The following is a 21,734-nucleotide window of genomic DNA, read 5'->3' as shown; positions in this document are numbered from 1 at the left end:
GAAGGTGGCAGGCAAGATCATCGGTTTTAACCAAACTGGTCCAATGGTAATTTACCATAATTATGTTTTAAATAAAGCTCAGTGTATCTTATGCACCCCGGATCACACATTGTATTCTGTATTTCAGCTACTGCCATCAGGACGTCGTTTTAGAGTTCCTATTTGCAAGTCCAGCGGGGAGGGAGATGTGTCTAAAAAATGATGTGCTGTATGTTGTGTGGTAATATTTTGATAAAGTGTACATAGAACTTCGCCTGTGTTATGGCACCTTGCTCCAATTTTAGTTTCCCTAAACAGGATAATAAAGTTGAGTCTAAGTCTGTAGGATATATGCAGGAATCCTAAAGGTAATTTCAATACCTTTTTAAGACTTTTTAAAGACCTCAGAATATTTTAAGACCACATCGTCACTTCAAGTTCTAATCAGTATCAAACCTTTAACTTAATAAACAGTTGTTTATAAACAGTTGTAGTTAAATAAATCAATGGAGCACAACCATGCAACAGAACTCAGATAAGCTCGGAAGAAACAAAGCTAAAAGAATAAATTATGTGGCTGCTTTCAGCAACAGGCTTTAGCCACTGTTTAATTTTGACTTTCTCCAACCAGGAGTACGCAAACTTACATTTTCCCATTTTGCCATCTGTTTCGCTCTATAGTTTCGCTACATGTGGAGAGCATCGCATCACCTTCCTACGTTTGTTGAAAATTATGTGACATCACCTGGACAGAGGGGCTTGGCTGGATGCTACCCGGCCCGAACCAATCGCGTTGATAGAGCACAGCGTTGTTAATATTAGGAGGAAAATAAATATATTTATGCTTTTTTTGGGGTCAAATACTTTGGACAACGCTTGCATAAAATTTAAGACCTCGAAAAAACGTGATTAAGACTTTTTAATACCTTTCAAGGGCCTTAATTTTCTCAAAATTGATTTATCAATTTTTAATAACTTTTTAGAACCAGCAGACACCCTGGTCTGAGTCGCATTGTGTCCGGCAAACAGAAGAACAAAATGGAAACCTTTTTTTGAAAATCTAAATGCCAATAAATATAGACTCAAGCTAGTAGTTTCAGTAGGTAAAATAAACAGGAAGAGTAAAAGAGTAGGGGTTTAACCCCGGCATCCTGGCCAAATTTGCCCACTTTCCTCTGTCCATCATGGCCTTTTAACCATCCCCATATCATAATTGGCTTCATCAGTCTGTCTCCTCCCTAACAACCAGCTAGTGTGTGGTCCTGTGCAATATATCTGCCGTCGCGCCATCCAAGTGGATGCTGCACATTGGTGGAGGATGAGGAGATACCTCCTAATGTGTAAAGCGCTCTGAGTGTCTAGAAAAGCACTATATATGTAAGGAATTACTATTATTATTATTCATTATTTTAATATTATGGCCGTTCAGGATAGAAATCCTCAGAACTCTTGTGTATTTTGTCATATTAATAAAATTGTTAAAATAATGTTAAAAGAAATGAAATGCACATGCAGAAAAAAGACTGCCTTTCTAGTTCTGTTTAAATGTGTCTACATCAGGTTTGTACATAAGCACTGGACAGTGATCACTCACCCCTGCTCGGTGGGTTTCCTGTTTGTGATGACTCACTTCCTGTCCGCGAGCGCTCAGTTCCTTGGTCCTCACTACGCCAGCTGGGATGCCTGAATGTAGTAGAAAATGTCAGTGAAACTATTTATTTGAAAGAAAGGAAGACCTGTGAAAAAAAATCTCCAACAAGTATTTCCAACAAATAGATAATCATCCCAGTAGTAGTATAGACAATATCTGTATCACAGAGAGGTGCGATAAATGAATGAAGTCAGAATTATTACCCCCTTTTAAATTATTTTTTACATTTTTCCTAAATTATGTGTAATAAAGCAATGGAATTTTCACAGTATGTCAGATAATATTTTTTCTTCTGGAGGAAGCTTTATTTGTTTTATTTCAGCTAAAATAAAAGCAGTTTTTAATTTTTTATGAACCATTTTAAGGTCAAAATTATTAGCCCCTTTAAGCTATATATTTTTTTCGACTGTCTACAGAACAAACCATCTTTATACAATAACTGGCCTAATTACCCTAACCTGCCTAATTAACCTAATTAACCCAGTTAAGCCTTTAAATGTTACTTTAAGCTGTATAGAAGTGTCTTGAAAAATATCTAGTCAAATATTATTTACTGTCATCATGGCAAAGATAAAATTAATCAGTTTTAGAAATGAGTTATTAAAACTATTATGTTTAGCAATGTGTTGAAGAAATCTGCTCTCCTTTAAACAGAAATTGGGGAAAAAATAAACAGGGGGGCTAATAATTCAGGGGGGTTAATAATTATGACTTCAACTGTATGTGTTACATGCATAGGTTTTTTTTATCCAAATTTGACCAATTAGATGGGGCTTTAATATCTCTAGACACAGCTCTTGGTGCTGTTATGCTATTGGCTAGAGCAGCCCAAAGGTGAACCTATAGTGCCTCAGCAGAGCGCGGAAAAAACATACTATAGGCCGGGACACACCAAGCCAACGGTCGGCCAATGGGCTTCGTTGGGCCGTCATTCAGCATCGGTCAGATGCCGGCTGAAGAGAGAGCTCTGACTGGTTATTCAGCAATGAATCAGAGCACTAGTGTAACGTAGTGATGTAAACAAGTAAACAATTCAAAAGACAAAGAGGAACATTGACTAATTTTGCTACATTTCTGAAATATTTACAAACAATATAAATCATTAGATTGTCAGACACATTTGCAGGAGAGAATTGAGCGAATTGACCTCCATGGTGAGTGTAAATTACTATGATAATGGTACTAAATGCTGCTTTGTATAGGCCTTTTCTGTGTCTGTCGGAAGTTTCGGTTTCCTTTTGTGGAATAAGAAAACCAGCAGAAAATTTCTCTCGTTCAGAATGCATCTCTCGTTTTAGTCAGCTTTCCTCCATTGAATGTGTTTACAAGCAGCTTTTTGGTCAAGACAGGATCAGACACGAGACAACAACAGTTTAGTTTCATCTGCACTAGTTGTTTGGCATCTGATTGGTGTGTCCCGAGTAGAGACAACAGCAAATAATAATCATAATAGCTAACAAGGTTTTTATATTCAAGGTTTTAAAGTCTAAATGTTTGCAACCTGACAGCTTTTTTTTGCCTGAACTAGAATGAATTAGATTAAAAACATCTAGTCTATTCATATATCTCCTGATTTTAGTATGATTATAACAAATAATGCTAATTAAAAGCTAATAAAGAAAGCATTTCTCTCTGTAAATCTTACATCGCATTGTCCAGTGTTGTGGAGCCCTTATCCCCATGTGCCATTACTTTGATGGTGGGTGGCGAAGTTTTGAATCCCTCAATTACCAATTTAGATGCAACTCAAGTCTTTTGAGCTAATTTCAAACAAACTAATGTTAAATTATAGGATCCTTATGGCTTCTGCAATACTATAAAAGGGGTATTCTGAAAGTCCACGACAGCAGCATTTTAGCAACAACTAGTTTAAACGTAATTATATAATTTAAGCATTCTACAATCTATTCAAATATATTCTTAAATTCAGTGATTCTTAAATGCATTAAAAGTGGCGGTTTACGCAAAAATGTATATTTAAGCATAATTTAAACAATTCACATTGAAATGTTCCAAATCTATTTGACTTTCTTTCTTGAAACACAAAAGATATTTTAAAGAATGATTTTAAATCAACTGTTATTGTTCCTATTGACTTCCCAAATCACTAAACTTGTTTTGTTTATTTTTAGGGACTGAGCACCGGAACGTTGAGGGTCTAAACATAGCCGAAAACTCACAAAAATTAGCACACACATCAGAAGTTGTGAAAATTTACCTTTGTTATAGGTTTCGGAAGAAGGTGTGGCAAAATGACTCGACAGCGCCACCTATGCACTTTTGACGGACAGACACCCGAGCTAAGTTTCACCCACACGTACGAAAATTGGCACACACAATTGAGGCGGCCTCTCAAAAATTGATGATTCATCATTCTAAGGCCACCAGGTGGCGGTGAGCCTGGGTGCGAGGTCCCTTTCATCGCTGCTTGAAGCTTTAATTTTTATTTGTTTTTTTTGCAAAGAGATACAATTTACAATAGTAACAGAAGAATCTATCCCTTTGCATTATCTTACATCATTTCTACCAAAACTATTTACAGAAATACTAAACAACAATTTTAAAAAATCAGCTTTTGCGTTCCACAGAAGAAATAAAGTCCAAGTCAGGAGTGAGAAGAAGATGCTAAAATGATGATAGAATTTCCAGTAAAGCTAGGCTGGACAGTGTGAAGCTGTACCTCTCTCTGGGTTTGCGTTCAGGTCCTCTGTTCTTGTCCTCCTCCAGCTGTCTCTGCAGTCTCTCCTGCTCTTTCTTAAGCCTCTCCTCCACCTCTCTCTCTTTAGCAGCAGTGTCCACCGGTTTGGCTCCACCAAAGATAGACGCGGCCCGTCCAGAAGAAGCTGAAGGCCCCCGGGACTGCTCTTCATCTTTAGGAACACTCCGAGGCTTCAGGTTTAGCTTGGGCCTCTGAGGGGGACCTAAAACATAGACCAGATATGTCTCCATCACTCTGTTTTAATGCACACTTTAAAGCAAGTTTGATAGAAAAAAATCTGCTTCACACTCACTATAAGTGGTTTCTCATAAGAGCTAAAGGGATAGTTCATTCAAAAATGAAAATTTCCTCACACTCAAGCAGTTCTAAACTGTTATAAGTTTCATTCTTCTCTTTAACACAAAACAAGATGTTCTGAAAAATGTTGAAAACCAGCAGCAATTGACATGCATAGTAAGAACAAAAAAAATTCAAGAAGTCAATGGCTACTGCTTTCCAAAATTCTTCAAAAGAAGAAAGAAACTCAAACAGGTTTATAACAATTGGAGGAAAAGTAAATGACAGAATCTTCATTTTTGGGTGAACTATCCCATTAAAGCTCCCATATACTGCATTGATTCCATAAGTTAAATTGTTCTCTGAAATCTACATCTACAAGTTCAATAATTGTCCAGAAACACTACTATATGCTCAAAAAAGAGACAACAGACACATAAAGGGATGTTTTTGAAAGCTGTGATGTAAATGTCAACACACCCAGGAATTAATATCAACCTCTTCATAAACAGATGATGTTTCCTAAAGTGTAGTGAATTGAGTATTGCGAAATGAAGTGAGTATTGAGCTGAAGGATAAAACATGATGCTTAAACGTGCATTAAACACAATTCTTAGCAGTCTATATGTGTTTGTTGCCTTACATTACAATCATATCCGGCAAATTTGGCAATAAACACAAAAAATTAACATAAGGTAAAATTAAACATAACGTATGGCTCTTCAAAGTGGCACTAAATAAACATAATCTGTATATCCTGCATTTTGCATTCTAATGAGCTATAAAGTAATGGCTGATGGAGTCGTTGCTTAGTAACACAGAAAACAAACTTCTTGATTTTTCAATCTTCTTTTTATTATTATTATCTTTAATGATCCTTCATTATTATTATTATAATTACTTATATTATTATTATTGTAATATTGTTTTTTTTTCTTCGTTGTTCTTTTTAATATTATTTTTACTTTGTGTTCTTATTATTCATATACTAATTGTAATGTTTTTTCTTGTTGTTATTCTTATTGTTTTGTCTGCTGCCCCTTATTTTTCGACTTCTTTTCTTCCCTTTCTTTTTCTATTTTCTTCTTCTACCCTTTCTTCTTCTATTTCTTCTTCTACTTAGTATTACTATCATAATTATTTGTCCTCTTCCTGATTTCCCATCCTCCCCTCACCTCCTCAAAATTAGCATTAATATTATTACTTGTACTTTTGTTATCATTATTAGTATTACTGTTCTGACTTGTTCTCCTGTTATCTCCTCATTATTATTAGTATTTCTACCATTGTCATTATTCAGGTTGTTGTTGTTGTTGTAGTAGTAATAGTAGCAGTCGTTGTAGTAGTAGTGATTGTTGTAGTAGTAGTAGCAGTAATAGTAGTAGTGATTGTATTAGTGGTTGTGGTTGTTGAAGCAGTAGTGGACATTGTAATAGTAGTCATCGTCGTTGTAGTAGTATCAATAGTAGTAGCAGTGGTAGTAGTACCAGTAGTACCAGTTGTAGTAGTATCGGTAGTAGTAGACATTGTAGTAGTAGTAGTCGTTGTTGTTGTGGCTGTAGTAGCAGTAGTTGTAGCAGTAGTAGTAGTAGTAGTAGTAGCAGTAGTAATAGCAGTAATTCGTATAGTACTTGTTGTAATTATTATTAATAACTATTTAATATATCCATATAGTTGTAGCAATTAATGTCCTGCGAGTGTTTATAACGGGCGCGCTCGTAAAGGAGGATCTAGCGGGGCTCAATTGTGTTCTGCCATAGAATGTAAAATAAACTTGCAAGTGTCATCATATCAACGCGTTTTGACAGATTTAGGCTGTTTTATGGTATTTTACATTTGTTTGTATATTATTAAATATTAGATATTAAATAGTAGATATTCAGTCAGTCCAGAAGCTGGTCTTTTGAAATAGTTTTAATATATAATATATATTTTATAGTTTTAGTTTTATACATAATTAAATTAAAAAAATTATATATATTTTTTTATAAAATGCTGATATCAAATATATATATATATATATATATATATATTTATAGTTTAAGTCTTATTATTAGCCCCCCTGTTTTTTTACATTTTACCAATTTCTGTTTAACGGAGAGAAGATTTTTTTCAACACATTTCTAAACATAATGGTTTAAATAACTCATTTCTAATAACTCATTTATTTTATCTTTGCAATGATGACAGTAAATAATATTTTACTAGATATTTTTAAGACACTTCTATACAGCTTAAAGTGACATTTAAAGGCTTAACTGGGTTAATTAGGTTATTGTATAATATTGGTTTGTTCTGTAGACTATCGAAAAAAAAATGAGCTTAAAGGGGCTAATAATTTTTACCTTAAAATGGTTCCGAAAAAAATTAAGCCAAATTAAAACAAATAAGGCTTTCTCCAGAAGAAAAAATATTATTAGACATACTTTGAAAATTTCCTTGTTCTGTTTAACATCATTTGGGAAATATTTAAAAAAGAAAAAAAATCAAAGGGGGCTAATAATTCTGACTGTATATATTTCTAAATAATAAATGTTTAAATGAGCATTTCATACAAACATTTTAGAGAAAATGTCAGATAGTGGGGCCTTCAAAAATTGATTGGAGAAAGAAGTGGGCCCTGAAGTGAGAAAGGTTGAGAACCCCTGATTTAGATGATCTGATGAAAGTCTTCCTTCAGGTTGGATTTCTGCAGTGACCCAGATAAAATGTATGCAGCAACACACCTTTGTCCTCGCGTCTCTCATCCCGCCTCTCAAATCTCTCCTCACGGTCACCATATCGGTCTCCACTGCCCCGAAAGTCGTCCCGCCGGTCATCATAGTCACGCCGAAAGCCGCTTCCAAAGGGCCGTCGTCCACCACTGCGTGAATCAAATCCTGAAGTAATGACAAAGACTATCAAAGTTATGAAAATGTAAAAAAAAAAAAAAAAAAAAAAAAAAAAAAAAGAGTCTTTTTGGTTTTAAATGACCAATACAATCATTTTTAAGAAAGCCCTGTTTTTTTATGTTGCATTACTTTGAGCAAATGTGGCAGAACAGACTTTTACACAGTTATAATGGAATTTCTATTTTAAATATATCCTGTTTCATTGCCCTACTTTGGTCCATTCCGCAACTTTCTTTTACTTTGTGAGTAACACCCATCTTTCAACAAAAAAGTGCATTGTAACCCACACGTGAGTTCAGCTGCACTCTCATAGCGGGGAAATGAAAACAAAACCTTCGTTGCAGCACATTTATCAAGAAAACACTGACGACCCATGTCTACAAATTCTTCTTCTTCCACTTGTTTTGGCAACACAACGTGGCGTCTCTCTGCCGTCTGAACACTGTAACAGGTAAAAACTTCCTTCCAAGCTATCGTGCATATTAATGAAGTTGCACCTCATTCAGAATAGAGTGCGCTGATTGGTTTAAACCAAGTCTTTCTCATGAACTAATGCTGCACACTCAGAGACGTTACGATGTACTCGCAGATAGAGACATCCACTCTCCATGCTGGATTACACGCAAGGATCTCATCGCTGTGACGCAGCTTCAAAAATTAGTTTCAAACCGGATGAGCGAATTTGCTCTAAATAACGCAAAAACAACCTATTTTTACTTTTTAGTGAAATATGTGTCCTAAAAGTGTTTTTAGCAGCGTGGGACACATATATGACTGTCAACAGCTCATATTTTGGTGTTTCGTGACCCTTTAAGTGATTTGTCAGTGCAGAACTGTTCTAAAGGTGTTGTATACCTCTGTCGTAGTCTCTGCGTTCTCTGTCATCATATCGTTCCCGGTATCTGTCTCTTCCTCCATCGTAACGATCATTTTCCCACCGCTGGCCTTCACGGTGACGGTCAGAATCATATCGATCTCTGGATCCTAAGAAGTAGATGGTCAAATAACACAACAGATTCCTATTTCAATTATGTTTATTGTGCACGATGACATAATATTAATTGTTTTTCCAATATATAAGCTGACAATTAATGTCCCAAATTTTTTTCTAAGATACGATACAATACAAACAAGTCATATCACACAAGAAATCATCACACAAATATCAATGTGTGATGATGTTATACAGATTTTAAACAACACTTCAACAATCAAGAAGTTTAAGCACAATATTGTGTGTGTCTGTTTTTTTCTGTTTCACCAAAGAAAATAATTCCAAAGCTGGAGCGTAACATTTGTGCATCTCAGAACTGTGATGTTTATATTTAAGTCAATGGTTTAGTGATTTATTCATAAAGGCAGTCGTGTGTTCACTTTCTAAATAAATCAACAACTTTAATCCAAAATGCATGATTCAATCAAGTTTATCCATGACAGGCCTACACCATACAAAACAGACTTAACAAAACATTGTTTACTATTAGAAAAAGACCTGTAACATATTGAGGTTACTTAAACCAAAGTGGCGTGACTGTTATGTAGCTAAAAGCTTTATTGTTGCTCTACTACTTTAACTTTTGAACTTGGCTGAAGTATTAAATAACTACTTACGCTCTGCAAATGCATCATCTCTGCGTGGTCCGTCGTCAGCTTCAGATTTAGGTCTTGCCCTCCAATCTGAATCGGTTTTATCTGGGCCCATGTCTCGCTCACTGCGGTTACGATCCCGGCCGGACATGGAGCGATCGTCTCTCTCTGAGCAAAAGAAAACAAAAATAATTGGAGACGTGGAGATATTGTTTTGTTTTTTTTTGCCCAATAATAGAGCTTCACAAATAGATTGTTTTCTCAGACCTTTTTCATTGGACTGGTCAGCGATGTCTACACGGATCCTACGATTTCCAAGGTTCTAGAAGGACAGTAGGAATACAGGGTACATATGAGAATACTTTTGTGTATAACAGAAGCTGTGAGAGTGAGTGACTCTTGGCTTTTTAAAGCTTAACAGGTAACATGCGCCACCATGTGGCCACCGCTGATATTACATAAACACCCATAGTGAGCGAACCAAATGCATCTATGGAAAAAAATTAAGGATTCTCAGTTTCTCTAGATTTATGATTTATAGTTTTGCTTATGTAAAATGTTTTTTAAAATTCTGTAAATGAATAATAACATTTCTTCTAAATATAAAATAAACATTTTATAATTTGTTTTGTTTAATAAAATATCAAACAGCACCATGTTTATATTCATGCTTACACGCACCTAGGCATGGGACGATAACCATTTTCAAGGTATACTGCAGTTTGGAAATCAAGGTATTAAAACTGCAAAAATGTTTTGCTATGCCCTTTCTAAGGTATATGTAGAGTTTTTTAAAGTGTTTTTTATGTGTTGTACGGAAATCTGTGTTTCTGAAGCTAATGAAGATAGTAGAGGTCAATGGTTTATTTTAATTATGTAGCCTGACATGTTTACTGTTCCAAAATATTATAATTGTTTCCTGAAATGTAATATATTGTGTTAAATGGGGAAAAAAGTAGTTTTTTACTAAGACATTTAAAAATAAATTATTTTACATCAGTAAAAACAATACCGTGAAACCGTGATATTTTTATGCAAGGTTATCATACCGTCAGAAACTTATACCGGGCCATGCCAAACATGAACACAGAGAGTTTTGTGTTTATTTCCACATCATCTTTTCATAGAAGTCCGTTCCCAAAACTGAATTTAAAAAAGTTTTTGCAACTTTTTACCTCAAAATTGGATGATACAAAAAAAATTCCCAGAATTGTGAGAAGTAAACTCGAAATTGTGAGTTATTAGGTCAGAACTGGCAGATATAAAGTCAGAATTCTGAGAAATAAAGTAACAATTGCGAGATATAAATTCCAAATTCTGAGAAATAAAGTCAAACTGAGTGATGCAAAGTCCGAATTCTGAGATAAAAAGTGAGAATTGCATGTTATAAAGTGGTTTCTTGTTATGGAAACTGACCCTTAAATTGAATTCTGACTTAACTCACATTTGCAACTTTTTTCAGATTTCTGCGTTTATATCGGGCAATTCTGACTTAATAACTCGCAATTATGAGTTTGTATCACAAGATTATGAGGAAAAAAAGTCGCAATAACCTTTTTAATTTTTTTTATTCAGTGCCAGGAATAGGCTTCTATAGCTTCTTTGCTATTGCATGGCAAAAACAAATCCAATTTACAACAAACAAATTCTATAATAAATAGGTTTATAACAATAAAAAGACATTAACATATATAACACAGGAAATAAGACAAAAATCTCATCATTTCTCATCATTATTACAAGGCTTTAGCTGTATGTATTTTCTACATGTAAAAAAAATTTATTAATAAATAAATAAAAAACTAGTTGCCCATGACAGGGATCTGAATCTCACCTCTTCATTGAGACTGAGCGCTTGTAACAGAGACTCTACATCATCAAACTCTGCATAGCCGAAGCCTTTAAGCCGCTCTGGGTTACTGGGCTCTCTCGGGAGGCGAACAGCACTGATCTGTATTCAAAAAAGAGACATGTCATGTTATTTACAGTTAGTATTATCTATCACTTTTTTTCTAACTCAATTCTTCCTATTATAATCTAAATGCTGTTTAAAGAGGCTAGTTTCACACATATCCTGAAGCATACGTTGAACTGTGCATTCCAAACTTACATTTAAATGTTTGATTCAATTTAAGTAAAAAATGCTGTGTTTTGAACTCTGCACCAATCAGCTCTTTATGAACAAAAGAATGTAAGAATGTGATGCCAGTTTCACTGAGCCTTCTGTAATCAATGATTAACAGAGTCATTCATTTAAAGTGCAAATCAAAATTAACCATATGATTTTGTTAGCTCACATGGCCGGTTTTGTGGTGAACAATTCATCTGTGCATGTCATTAAGAAAAAAAAAAAGTTTGCCCTAGTAATCTAAGATTGAAATCTAAAACTGCACTTCCTGGTTTTGTTTTCAGTTAAATTTTCAGATAACGTGATTTTGAGGTATTGGGCTTGACTAACATACTTAACCACGCCCCCCCAACTGTCAGTTTTGACAACAAACAGAAATGACGAGGAGGAGGGGTCTGATAGGTTGTAATAACTCTCCTCAAATCCATTTGCCGATCTTTCTGAATGAAATGCCTACTTTACTGCATCCAATCAGCTCGCTGTAGAAAAAGCAAGCCACATCCACTGTTTTCTCATTTAATATTCCGTTTCTCTAGGAACTCCATCACAATACAGAAAATGGTCGCAGCTTCCCCAGATCGCAAAATGTCATAATAAACCTCATTTTACTCATCGGGGTAATGCTGAAACGAAGTCAGGCACTCCATTCAAATCTAACCTGAAATCAACCCAATTGGTTACTTACCCAACGTTAAATTGATTTAAATTTTCAGTCGATCGAAGTGACGTTACAAAATCCACACATTTTTAACATATAATCGACCTAATTAGTTTGTTTGCCTAACATTGAAAAGGCATTAGTTTTCAGTCGATCGATGTGACGTTACAGAATCCACACATTTTCAACATGTTATCAACCTAATTAGTTTGTTTACCTAACATTGAAACGATTTTAATTTTCAGTCGATTGAAGTGACAGTACAGAATCCATGCATTTTCAACACGTAATCAACCTAATTAGTTTGTTTACCTAACTTTGAAACGGCGTTAATTTTCAGTCGATCGAAGTGACGTTACAGAATCCACACATTTTCAACATATAATTAACCTAATTAGTTTGTTTACCTAACATTAAAAAGATGTTAATTTTTAGTGGATCGAGACGACTTTATAGAATCCACACATTTTCAACGTATAATTGACCTAATTCGTTTGTTCACCTAAGATTGAAACGATGTAAATTTTCAGCTGATTGAAACAACGTTATAGAATCCACTCATTTTCAATATATAATCGACCTAATTAGTTTGTTTACCTAACATTGAAACAATGTTAATTTTTAGTTGATCGAAACGACTTTATAGAATCCACACATTTTCAACAATATAATTGACATAATTGGTTTGTTTACCTAACATTGAAACAATGTTAATTTTTAGTTGATCGAAGTGACATTACAGAATCCACACATTTTCAACATAAAACTGACCTAATTGTTTGTTTACCTAGCGCTGAAACAATGTGGATTTTGAGTTGATTGGAACAACACTGAATCAACACATATTCAACATAAAATCTATCTAAATGGTTTAACGTAGAAATTAATGTTTAAACATGTAGACTTTAACATTTTGTTTAAAATGGCTGATTTGTTTAGAAGCAATGTAATAGTTTTCTTAATGAATGAATCATTGAATCACTGATTTGTTCAAAAACTGATTCATTTAGGAACAGAAATCTGCAGTATATATATATATATTTTAAAATGCAAATAATTTTTTGTAAAAGTTTCGTAAAGCTGTATATTCTGTATCATATCGCCAGTCTGACAATTCTGATTGGCTGATGTGATGCTCAAGAAACATTTTATAAGGTAAACATTTTAGTTTTTTCTTTTGTTTTATAATTTTTTGGGGGTTTTTCACCTTTATTGTATAGGACAGTAGAGAGTATTGACAGGAAAGCATGGGAAGCAGAGAGAGGGGAAGGATCAGCACAGGACCACGAGGCGGGAGTCGAACCCGGGCCGCCGTGAGCACTAGAGTGGACACGTCGACGCACCAACCACCATACCACCAACGCAGACGATGTATGCTTTTCTAGATTTTTGTTGTTGCTGTTTTTGATGGGATGAGATTTTTTATCAGATTTTTTATAAAACTATTTAAAAGTGAAAACACTAAATACTCAAACTGTCCAAATCCAGTAAAAAAACATTGATTCAACAAAAAGTAGGAAACTATACTGTGTGCCGTTTTCATAACATTTTAACTATATGTTGCAGAGGTCAACTAGTAAAGTGCTGTGCAGGTAAATCTCGACAGACCAGCGACAGACGCTGGAGGCTATGGTCTTTAGGCTCCTGGGTAGAGCAGCCGACACCAATGCGGAAAGTCGCCGGTTCGATCCCAGCTCAGAGCAGGTTGGGTGGTGTGGGACAGGCAGGGTTACATATATAAACGTAATGATTATTCTGTATTCTGTGTTGTAGAACTTGTAATGGCACGTGAAACTTTTTGGAAGCTAAGTACTAATTACTGATTGAAGTAACCAAAACTAGCATTGTGTAAGCTACATGTGACTTATTTATTGAATTCGGTTACCAATTCTGAAATGTTGTTTTTGATTTTCATTTTTGCATTTTCATCCTTGTGAAGCTGTTTTGACTCAACCTGCATTGTATAAAGCACTATAGAAATAAATATGACTTGAAAGTAGGGTTGGGTACCAAAACCCGATGCTACCTATAGAACCGGTATGTACCAAACTAAATCAAAACACACATTTCGGTGTCACTTAAATGCCTGCACACGAATGATCACTAGTAAACTGCATTGATGAGCTGTTGAGACAATGATAAAACTCAAGTGAACACTTGATGATACAAATCCAAGACATTTGTAGTAATGTTATTTTTGTCCATTTTGTCTTCACATTTATAATAAAAACACATATTGTCCCATATGAAACTATTCTCGAAAGCGTGTGACTGCAGCAACTAGACAGCAGTCCTCCGACAGCAGTGGTTAGCTAAGCTAGCTACAGTAAATGCGCTTAAACTATGGTCTTCGCTAGGCAAAATTTCCACTCAGCCTCCCTAAAACTGTTGTGAATAGTTTAGCGAACTCAGTTCACTTTAATTATATCTCCGGCTGCTTTCCATGTTTCAGCAAGATCTTCAATCTACAGATAGCAGCAGCACGGAAAAGAAATGGAAGAGAGGTGTGTGTATATCGATAGACTGTTATAATATCAGCATCCGAGCAGATCTTCGTCAGAAGATACACTTTACAACATTTTATTTGGAGTTTCTCAACTTCTGTAAAGTTTTACTGGGTCAGAGTGATTGACGAAGACAGAAACATCAAGAGTGGTTTTGTATTAAATATTGTTTTTTTAAGATTTTATAATCTTAGGAGTAAGGGTTCTTATTTCTGTATTTTAAAAACAACTTGATTTAGCGACATGGTTAATTTGTTTTTTTTATTAATAATGGAAACAAAATGTACTTAAGCACAGAAAAAGTTTGTACTTGAGCGTAGATCTGCAAACATTTCAATTTGTTTTGTACAGTAAACAGGTGTGTGTGTGTGTGTGTGTGTGTGTGTGTGTGCGTGTGTGTGTGTGTGTGTGTTTGAGTGTCACAGAGACATCTTTATGACTTTTTTAAAAGTATTGAAAAAAACAAACGGAACCCAACCCTACTAGATGGAAAAGTTTCAGTTTTCAGTTTCAACAACAAAAAAAGCCAACATAACTAATCTGAAAGAAATAGCAATTTCCATAATAACAGCTGTAATCAAAGTAGGTCTTAGACCTCAAATGGTGCTGTACCAGGTAATACAGAATAGACTAAATAAAATGCCTTATAAATCTTCAATCCTTTATGAAGACACTCATTATTTTTAGAGATACACTCTTACATACTGAGTTTTGATTTTGAAACATGCAGTGTTTACTCTTTACATTACTCAAAGCCAATTGGAAAATCTATTTGTGGAGGTTAGTTTTGATATTATGGTGGGCCACCAAAAATATGCGGGCTGCACAATATATCTGCACAAAATAGCATCGATATCGCAATGTGCACGTCTGCAATAGTCATTTCGCAGGATCTACAATGTAGTTGGGATTATAGCTGAAATTATGGAGTAATTTCAAATTGTAACTTTAGAGTGAAAGTTTATTATTTACATGTGTTCTTAAATCCTGACTGTAAGAATTTGAAGCAAACTTGAGCCATTTGGGCACAATAAATTAAATGTTTGTAGCTTAAAGATTAATTGAACATTATATAATTAAATATTAAATTCATTATTTAATTAAAAATGATACAGTGCTATTATTACTTTTTTTTACAATTCTTATTATTATTGTTATTATTATTATTATTATTATTAGAGTGATTATTTAATTTCTGCTTCTGAATACTGTTTGACTCCCCAGGAAATAATAAATGATTGTTTATTTGCATCATTTGTCTGTTGTATTTATCTAAGCTAAGCTATGTTTTAAATTATATTTAATGCAGATATGCTCCCCTAACGAATCATCCCAATTGATCTAAAATGATGAATTCTTTGCAAGCCATTCAAGTCACCTGGTGAAATTGCATTTATACGAAATACAGATCGAGGTGAATGAAAATATTGCAATGTCAGCTTTATCCAATATCCTGCAGCCCTATTGTAAACACTGCTTTTTAACAGAACAATGTGAGGATTCACGAGCATTTAACTCACATTTAGTCCGCGGAAGAAGTTTTTGATGGAGTCTTCGGTGACGTCGTAGGGAAGATTGCCCAGGAAGGCGGTGTAAGGAGGACTGCGGGGCAGACGAGAGCGGTCCACGTTGGGTTCGCGGGCGGCACGCGGAGCAGTCGGCAGAATTGAGCGATCGATAGGCGGCGCACGATACACCTCATCTTCTGTGTGCCAGGATGTAGTAACTGTGAAGCAAGATACATTTGATTAAGGACAATTATTCTATATTATTTTCACATTTGCAATTTACAGGATCAATATACAAGTTAACAGTATTGGGTCATACTTTATTTTAAGGTACAATTCTTGCTAATAACAACCCATTAACTATGAATTTTGCCAAAATAAACAACTAATTTGCTTATTAAGTTATTAAGGTAGTAGTTGGGTTTAGGTATTGGGTAGTGCAGAATAAGATCATGCAGAATTTGTACTTTATAAGTACTGATAAATAGTCAATATCTTAATAAGAGTCAGATAAGAAGTAACTAGTAGGGCCAGACAGAATCTGCAGACATTTTTTGCTTTTTCTGCCTAGAATTTGGTAAAAAAAAAAAATCTACGGATTTATGCAGATAGATTTTGGGAGTATCGTAACTAAAAACTTCATATATTAAATAAAAATAACACCTTTTGAATTTTTATTGAATGTTTACGATGCAAATCCAATTAGCTTCAATTATTTGGGAAACAAAGCAAGTGTCTCTTGTAAATCAATCATGATTATTTTCATATTAGTCAACAATATTACAGAAATTAGATGAAATAATGATGACTTCAATGATGGCTAAAATCAATGATGGGCTAAAAATCTACGGAAATCTGCAGATTTCTATGTGCCCAGATTCTGTGTGAGCCTAGCCACTAGTTATTAATAATGAGAATTGGTACGTAAATTGGTACTTAGATCCCATTCCATCCTTGCTAGACATAACACTTCAATGGACATTACTGAGAGGCACTGAGCTAATGTGTAACAAAAGGAAAAGACAGTTCAATAAAAACAGATTTTCAAAAAAAAAAAAAATAAAAAATACATAACTAGATACAACCCCAAATCAGTTGGAACAGTATGGAGCCTAAGCTGAACAACTGCGATCTCCAATCCATCTGGCGGCACTGCATTAAGAATCCTCATTCATCTATAAGTGATAGTACCATATGGGCTCAGGACTACTTTGACAAACGTTTGTCAAGTACCACAATACATATTTACATGCATAAATGCCACAAAACTATGGTATGCCAAAAGAAAGCCCTGTGTTAACAGTGTCCAGCCATTGACTTATCTGGGCTCACAGAAATCATGAGGAACGCATTAAATAATGTTTGTTGTATTGTCTACAATGAAATACAATCAAAGTAAATTTAGAATTCACTACTTTCTTTTTTTTGTGTGTTTTCCATACTGTGCCAACTTTTTGGGGTTGTAATAATAAGGACTATAAGAGGATAAAGCAAAAAATAAAATAAAATCAGACAACAAATGTACCATCCAAAATAATCATGTATGCAGTAAATTTGCCCTAGGGATGGGCAATATACTAGTTGTTTGCAATATACAGGTAAACATTCTCCCCATGATAAGAAAATGTTACTTACTGTGATAATAACGATAAAACCTATAACTGTTTATCCTCCTGCAGTGATAGCTAACGTCTTTGTCACCAACGTAGATGTAGAGAATGGAGATTAGGTATACTGTACCGTTATTATATATTTTCGCATTATTCATTAAAAAAAACGAACGGAGATTATGAGCAAGGGTGCCCTCTAGTGTACAGTACAAATAAAACAGAAAAAGCATTACAATGTAAAAACTCTGCTCACTTGTGTATTTTATATGATGAAAGAGCTTTAAATGCTTGACCTGGAGCTTTAGTGTGTTTAATTAAAGTTGAGCTCTGCAGGATCTGCATGTATTTAGGTTGAAGACCTTTTATTTTGTAAAAGAGAAATATACAGTTGAAGTCAGAATTATTAGCCCCTCTGAATTATTAGCCCCCTTGTTTATTTTTTTCCCCGATTTCTGTTTAACAGAGAAAAGATTTTTTCAACACATTTCTAAACATGATAGTTTTAATTACTCATTTCTAATAAGTGATTTATTTTATTTTTGCCATGATGACAGTAAATAATATTTTACTAGATACTTTAATTTTTCAAGAAATTTCTATTCAGCATACAGTGACATTTAAAGGCTTAACTAGGTTAATTAGGTTAACTAGGCAGGATAGAGTAATTAGGAAAGTTATTTTATATTGAAAAAAATAATAATTTTGGCCTTAAATGGTTTTTAAAAAATTTAAAGTGCTTTTATTCTAGCTGAAATAAAACAATTAAGACTTTCTCCAGAAGAAAAAATATTATCAGACATAACTGTGACAATTTCCTTGCTCTGTTAAACATCATTTGGGAAATATTAAAAAATACAAATTCAAAGGGCGCTAATAATTCTGACATCAACTGTATATTTTTTTTAATACATAAAGGTACATAATTTTTTTGTTTCTTATTGAACATTTACTCATCCGTTCAAAAACCCACGACTGACTGAACAAGCTGTTCTATCCCATTCAACACGAGCAGTAGTGACCAGGGGTCGTCAAGCACATCATAATATTAAAGAGCGCCATAATTATAGTCCAAATGACTCATGCATTATATTCCAAGTCTTTTGATCCCCTTTTAACAGCACTGTGTGAGGAACAGAATGAAATGCATTCAAATAATCCTCCAAAATTCAAATCAAGCAGTGATGTGCCAGGTTTCCATCATTGACGGAAAAGACTGCTGGTTCAGGCATAAAATGAGAAGTGGAACTAACATTAAAGTGGAAATAAAATTAACATTTAAATACAGTGAAGAAGAACATTACCAAACATAATTAGCCTTATTAAAATGTATTAATATATTATCATATTAAGTAGCTAAGAATTTTTTTTACTTAGTTTGTCTTCTATCACTTTAAACGTTGTGCTGGTAAATATTTGCGTCACTGTATACTGTGCTGGATTAGACCCTACTGTGAAGTAGGAGCTAATTTAGTTTCCCTAAATGGCTTTTGTACAATTCTTAGCACTAGAAATGTTCCCAGTAGTGCAAACACAAAAAAATCAAGTCATTTCTACCAGCAGTTCTATGTACTGTGAAAAAGTTCCTTCGATGGAAAAGCCTCTAGGGACTGGCCTTTGGCTCATTGTGAGAGAAGGTTTGAAAAAGTAACTCAAGCACTGAGAAATTGCTCCAAAGCAATTGTGAACACATAAGAAAATGTAACATTTTTAATACGTCATAAGCTCCCATTATGAGGTGCTTTGTGCCTACAGCCTATATACACTGTTAAAATAGACCATTTAGAGGGATGTAAACAAAAACAATGGTCCCAACGCATTTCCATTTTTAATTTCTATAGCTTCTGAAAATCCAAAAAGAGCCACATATTCATAATTAATGCTATGATAGCTGTTTTAACATTAAGTTATGATTGAATTGCCTCTTGTTACAGTTATGAAATAGTTTGATAACAGGCAGGAAATGTTCATTGGCCAATGACGTGACCACATTGAAACGGTTTATAGAAAACTTACTTTAACTTGTAACACCTTAAAGAATTGGTAAAGAAATATAAAGTTAATTTATCACACAAATAGGTAATTAAGTTTAAAAGGTATTTTAGATGTAGAAAAGCTAAACTCATTAATGTTTTTTAGTGCAGTTGTGTTGATGCCTCTATAAAATGGAAAAGAGCAGCATGAACGTTGTGCAAAATATAGCTTCATGTGTTTCACAGAAAAAAAAGAAAGTCTGAAAGTCCACAACTTAGACAGCAACTATAAATACTAAGTTTTATTAATAGCTCTTTATTAATAGTTTCTACACCACAAGTTTTTCTTTAAGAAAAATTTGGGCATCTAAAAAAACTTTTTAAAAATTTTGGAGATTACAGTCAATCAAAGAGTATAAATTTATATTCAATTGGCAACAATTCAAACGTGGTATTAATGAGACAGTTCACCCAGAAATTAAAATTTTGTCATCGTTTACTCATCCACACTAGAGTCTCTTTCTTCTGTTGAACACACAGGAAGATATTCTGAAGAATGTTAGAAAAAACTGCCATTGACTTCCATAGTATAGTTTTTGACCATACAATGGAAGTCAATGGCTGATTTTTCCAATAATCTTTAGTGCAACTTCTCTTGTGTTCGTCAATAGAAGAAAGAAATTCATAAAAGTTTTAAAATACTTGAGGGAGAGTAAATAGTGAGGAGATTTTTGGTTGAAATATCTATGTAATCTCTTATCTGAATCTCACCATCTCCCTCCAGGTCATCGGTCTCGTCGGCCCAGCTCGTTGGCTTTGGGGGTGCATAACTGGGTGGAGCATTTCCACCACTGTCCTCCGCTAAAAAGTCAGTCAGGGTAAGGGTCTTACCCTTTTTCTTATTCTTTTTAGCTGTAAAGAAAACAAAAACAAACAAAAAACAGACAATTAGTATGAGCAGAAAACTGCATGAAAGTGTCTGAATTTATATATATGTATGTATGTGTGTGTGTTATTAATTCTATAACTGCTATTAAAATATTTTATTAATTAATCTTCACACAATTTATTAAGTTAAATAAATAGTCAGGCCCATAGTCAAGGGTGGTTTGACAGACCAAAAGTTGGATTATTCATATTTGTAATAGTTTTTTATTATTCAAATGGCCAAATTCATGGCCAAAGGAAAGTTTAATGTTCTGGCCAGTTTTATTTACCTATATGCATCAGTTTTTAATAAAAATTTAATAGATTTCTAAAAAAAGTAAAAATGCAACGACAGATGATAATAAATTTGTATTTTAAAAATAAGTATCTCTTCAATATTTATTTATTAAAAATTTTCATTAGTTGTAAAACTGTAATATAAAACTTACAATTTAAATCCACAGTTGTAAATAAACAAATTTAACTTTAACTTAAAATAGTATGCTAAGCAATTTTACAAAATGGTTGGTACATCAAAAAGTGTGGTTATGATAACCAACCAACAAGATAATCCAGCAAAAATTAGTTCTTAATATCTCACTAAAATGTAATATTTATATCTCATAATTAAATAGAAAATCAGGCAAATATCTGCAAAAAAAAAGGTTCAGTTTTTTTAGGAAAAAAAATAACCATCTCTTTCCATAAGCTGGCTATGGGCCTGATAGTGTAATGTTAAAAGAATGTTTATTAACCGATAAAGAGAGTTTAATAAAGACTTCCATTTATTTAAGCCATAGTGCAAACGAAAAAGGTCTCATATATCAGTATTATGCCTATACACAGGCTGTATTTTTTCTGACAAACTGTTTCAAAAAAAATTGGACATGCTACTCTGAGAGATTAAAGAACTGGCAGGGATCATATACTTTTACATTTAGCTGTTAATACTGCAGTTATTTTTCAGGCCATATTATTCACTATATCACTCTGCTTTAATGATAGACTGTGCATTAAAGGGAGAGAAAACACGAGCATTACCTGCATTATCATGATGAATTCATTTAGTGGCGAATTTGTTTATGTGACTTACACTTTTCCTTGAAAAAACCTAATGACTACCTTTTTATTCTGCCACCATCATCGCTTGTGTGTGTCACCCAACACGCCTCATTCTTGAACAAGAAAAAAACAATCCACTGCATTTGGAGCTGCTTGTATCTAAATGCAGCCACACCCCCTCACATGACAGCAGGAAAAAAGCACAGCCAATCACAATGTCCATATGTGTTTTGGGGGCGGGAGAACTCGAGGAGAGAACATCAT

At 34.1% G+C, this 21,734-nt stretch overlaps 1 protein-coding gene across 3 annotated transcripts in view; it reads right to left on the bottom strand.

Moving 5' to 3' along the window:
* Nucleotides 1-21,734, bottom strand: part of eif4ba (eukaryotic translation initiation factor 4Ba) — a 54,480-nt gene that overhangs the window by 16,940 nt on the left and 15,806 nt on the right. For all 3 annotated transcript variants that reach the window (XM_056448810.1, XM_056448811.1, XM_056448812.1), the window contains exons 2-10: nucleotides 20,253-20,393; nucleotides 15,914-16,119; nucleotides 10,938-11,054; nucleotides 9,371-9,425; nucleotides 9,128-9,271; nucleotides 8,372-8,500; nucleotides 7,352-7,504; nucleotides 4,311-4,551; nucleotides 1,574-1,662 (exon numbers count right to left, since the gene is read on the bottom strand). In XM_056448810.1, coding sequence (XP_056304785.1) covers nucleotides 1,574-1,662; nucleotides 4,311-4,551; nucleotides 7,352-7,504; nucleotides 8,372-8,500; nucleotides 9,128-9,271; nucleotides 9,371-9,425; nucleotides 10,938-11,054; nucleotides 15,914-16,119; nucleotides 20,253-20,393 — 1,275 coding nt within the window. The remainder of the gene's footprint in view (nucleotides 1-1,573; nucleotides 1,663-4,310; nucleotides 4,552-7,351; nucleotides 7,505-8,371; nucleotides 8,501-9,127; nucleotides 9,272-9,370; nucleotides 9,426-10,937; nucleotides 11,055-15,913; nucleotides 16,120-20,252; nucleotides 20,394-21,734) is intronic.

This window comes from Danio aesculapii, chromosome 23 (genome assembly GCF_903798145.1).
Source record: "Danio aesculapii chromosome 23, fDanAes4.1, whole genome shotgun sequence".
Lineage (NCBI taxonomy): Eukaryota > Metazoa > Chordata > Actinopteri > Cypriniformes > Danionidae > Danio > Danio aesculapii.
This window is presented reverse-complemented; position numbering and strand designations above follow the sequence as displayed.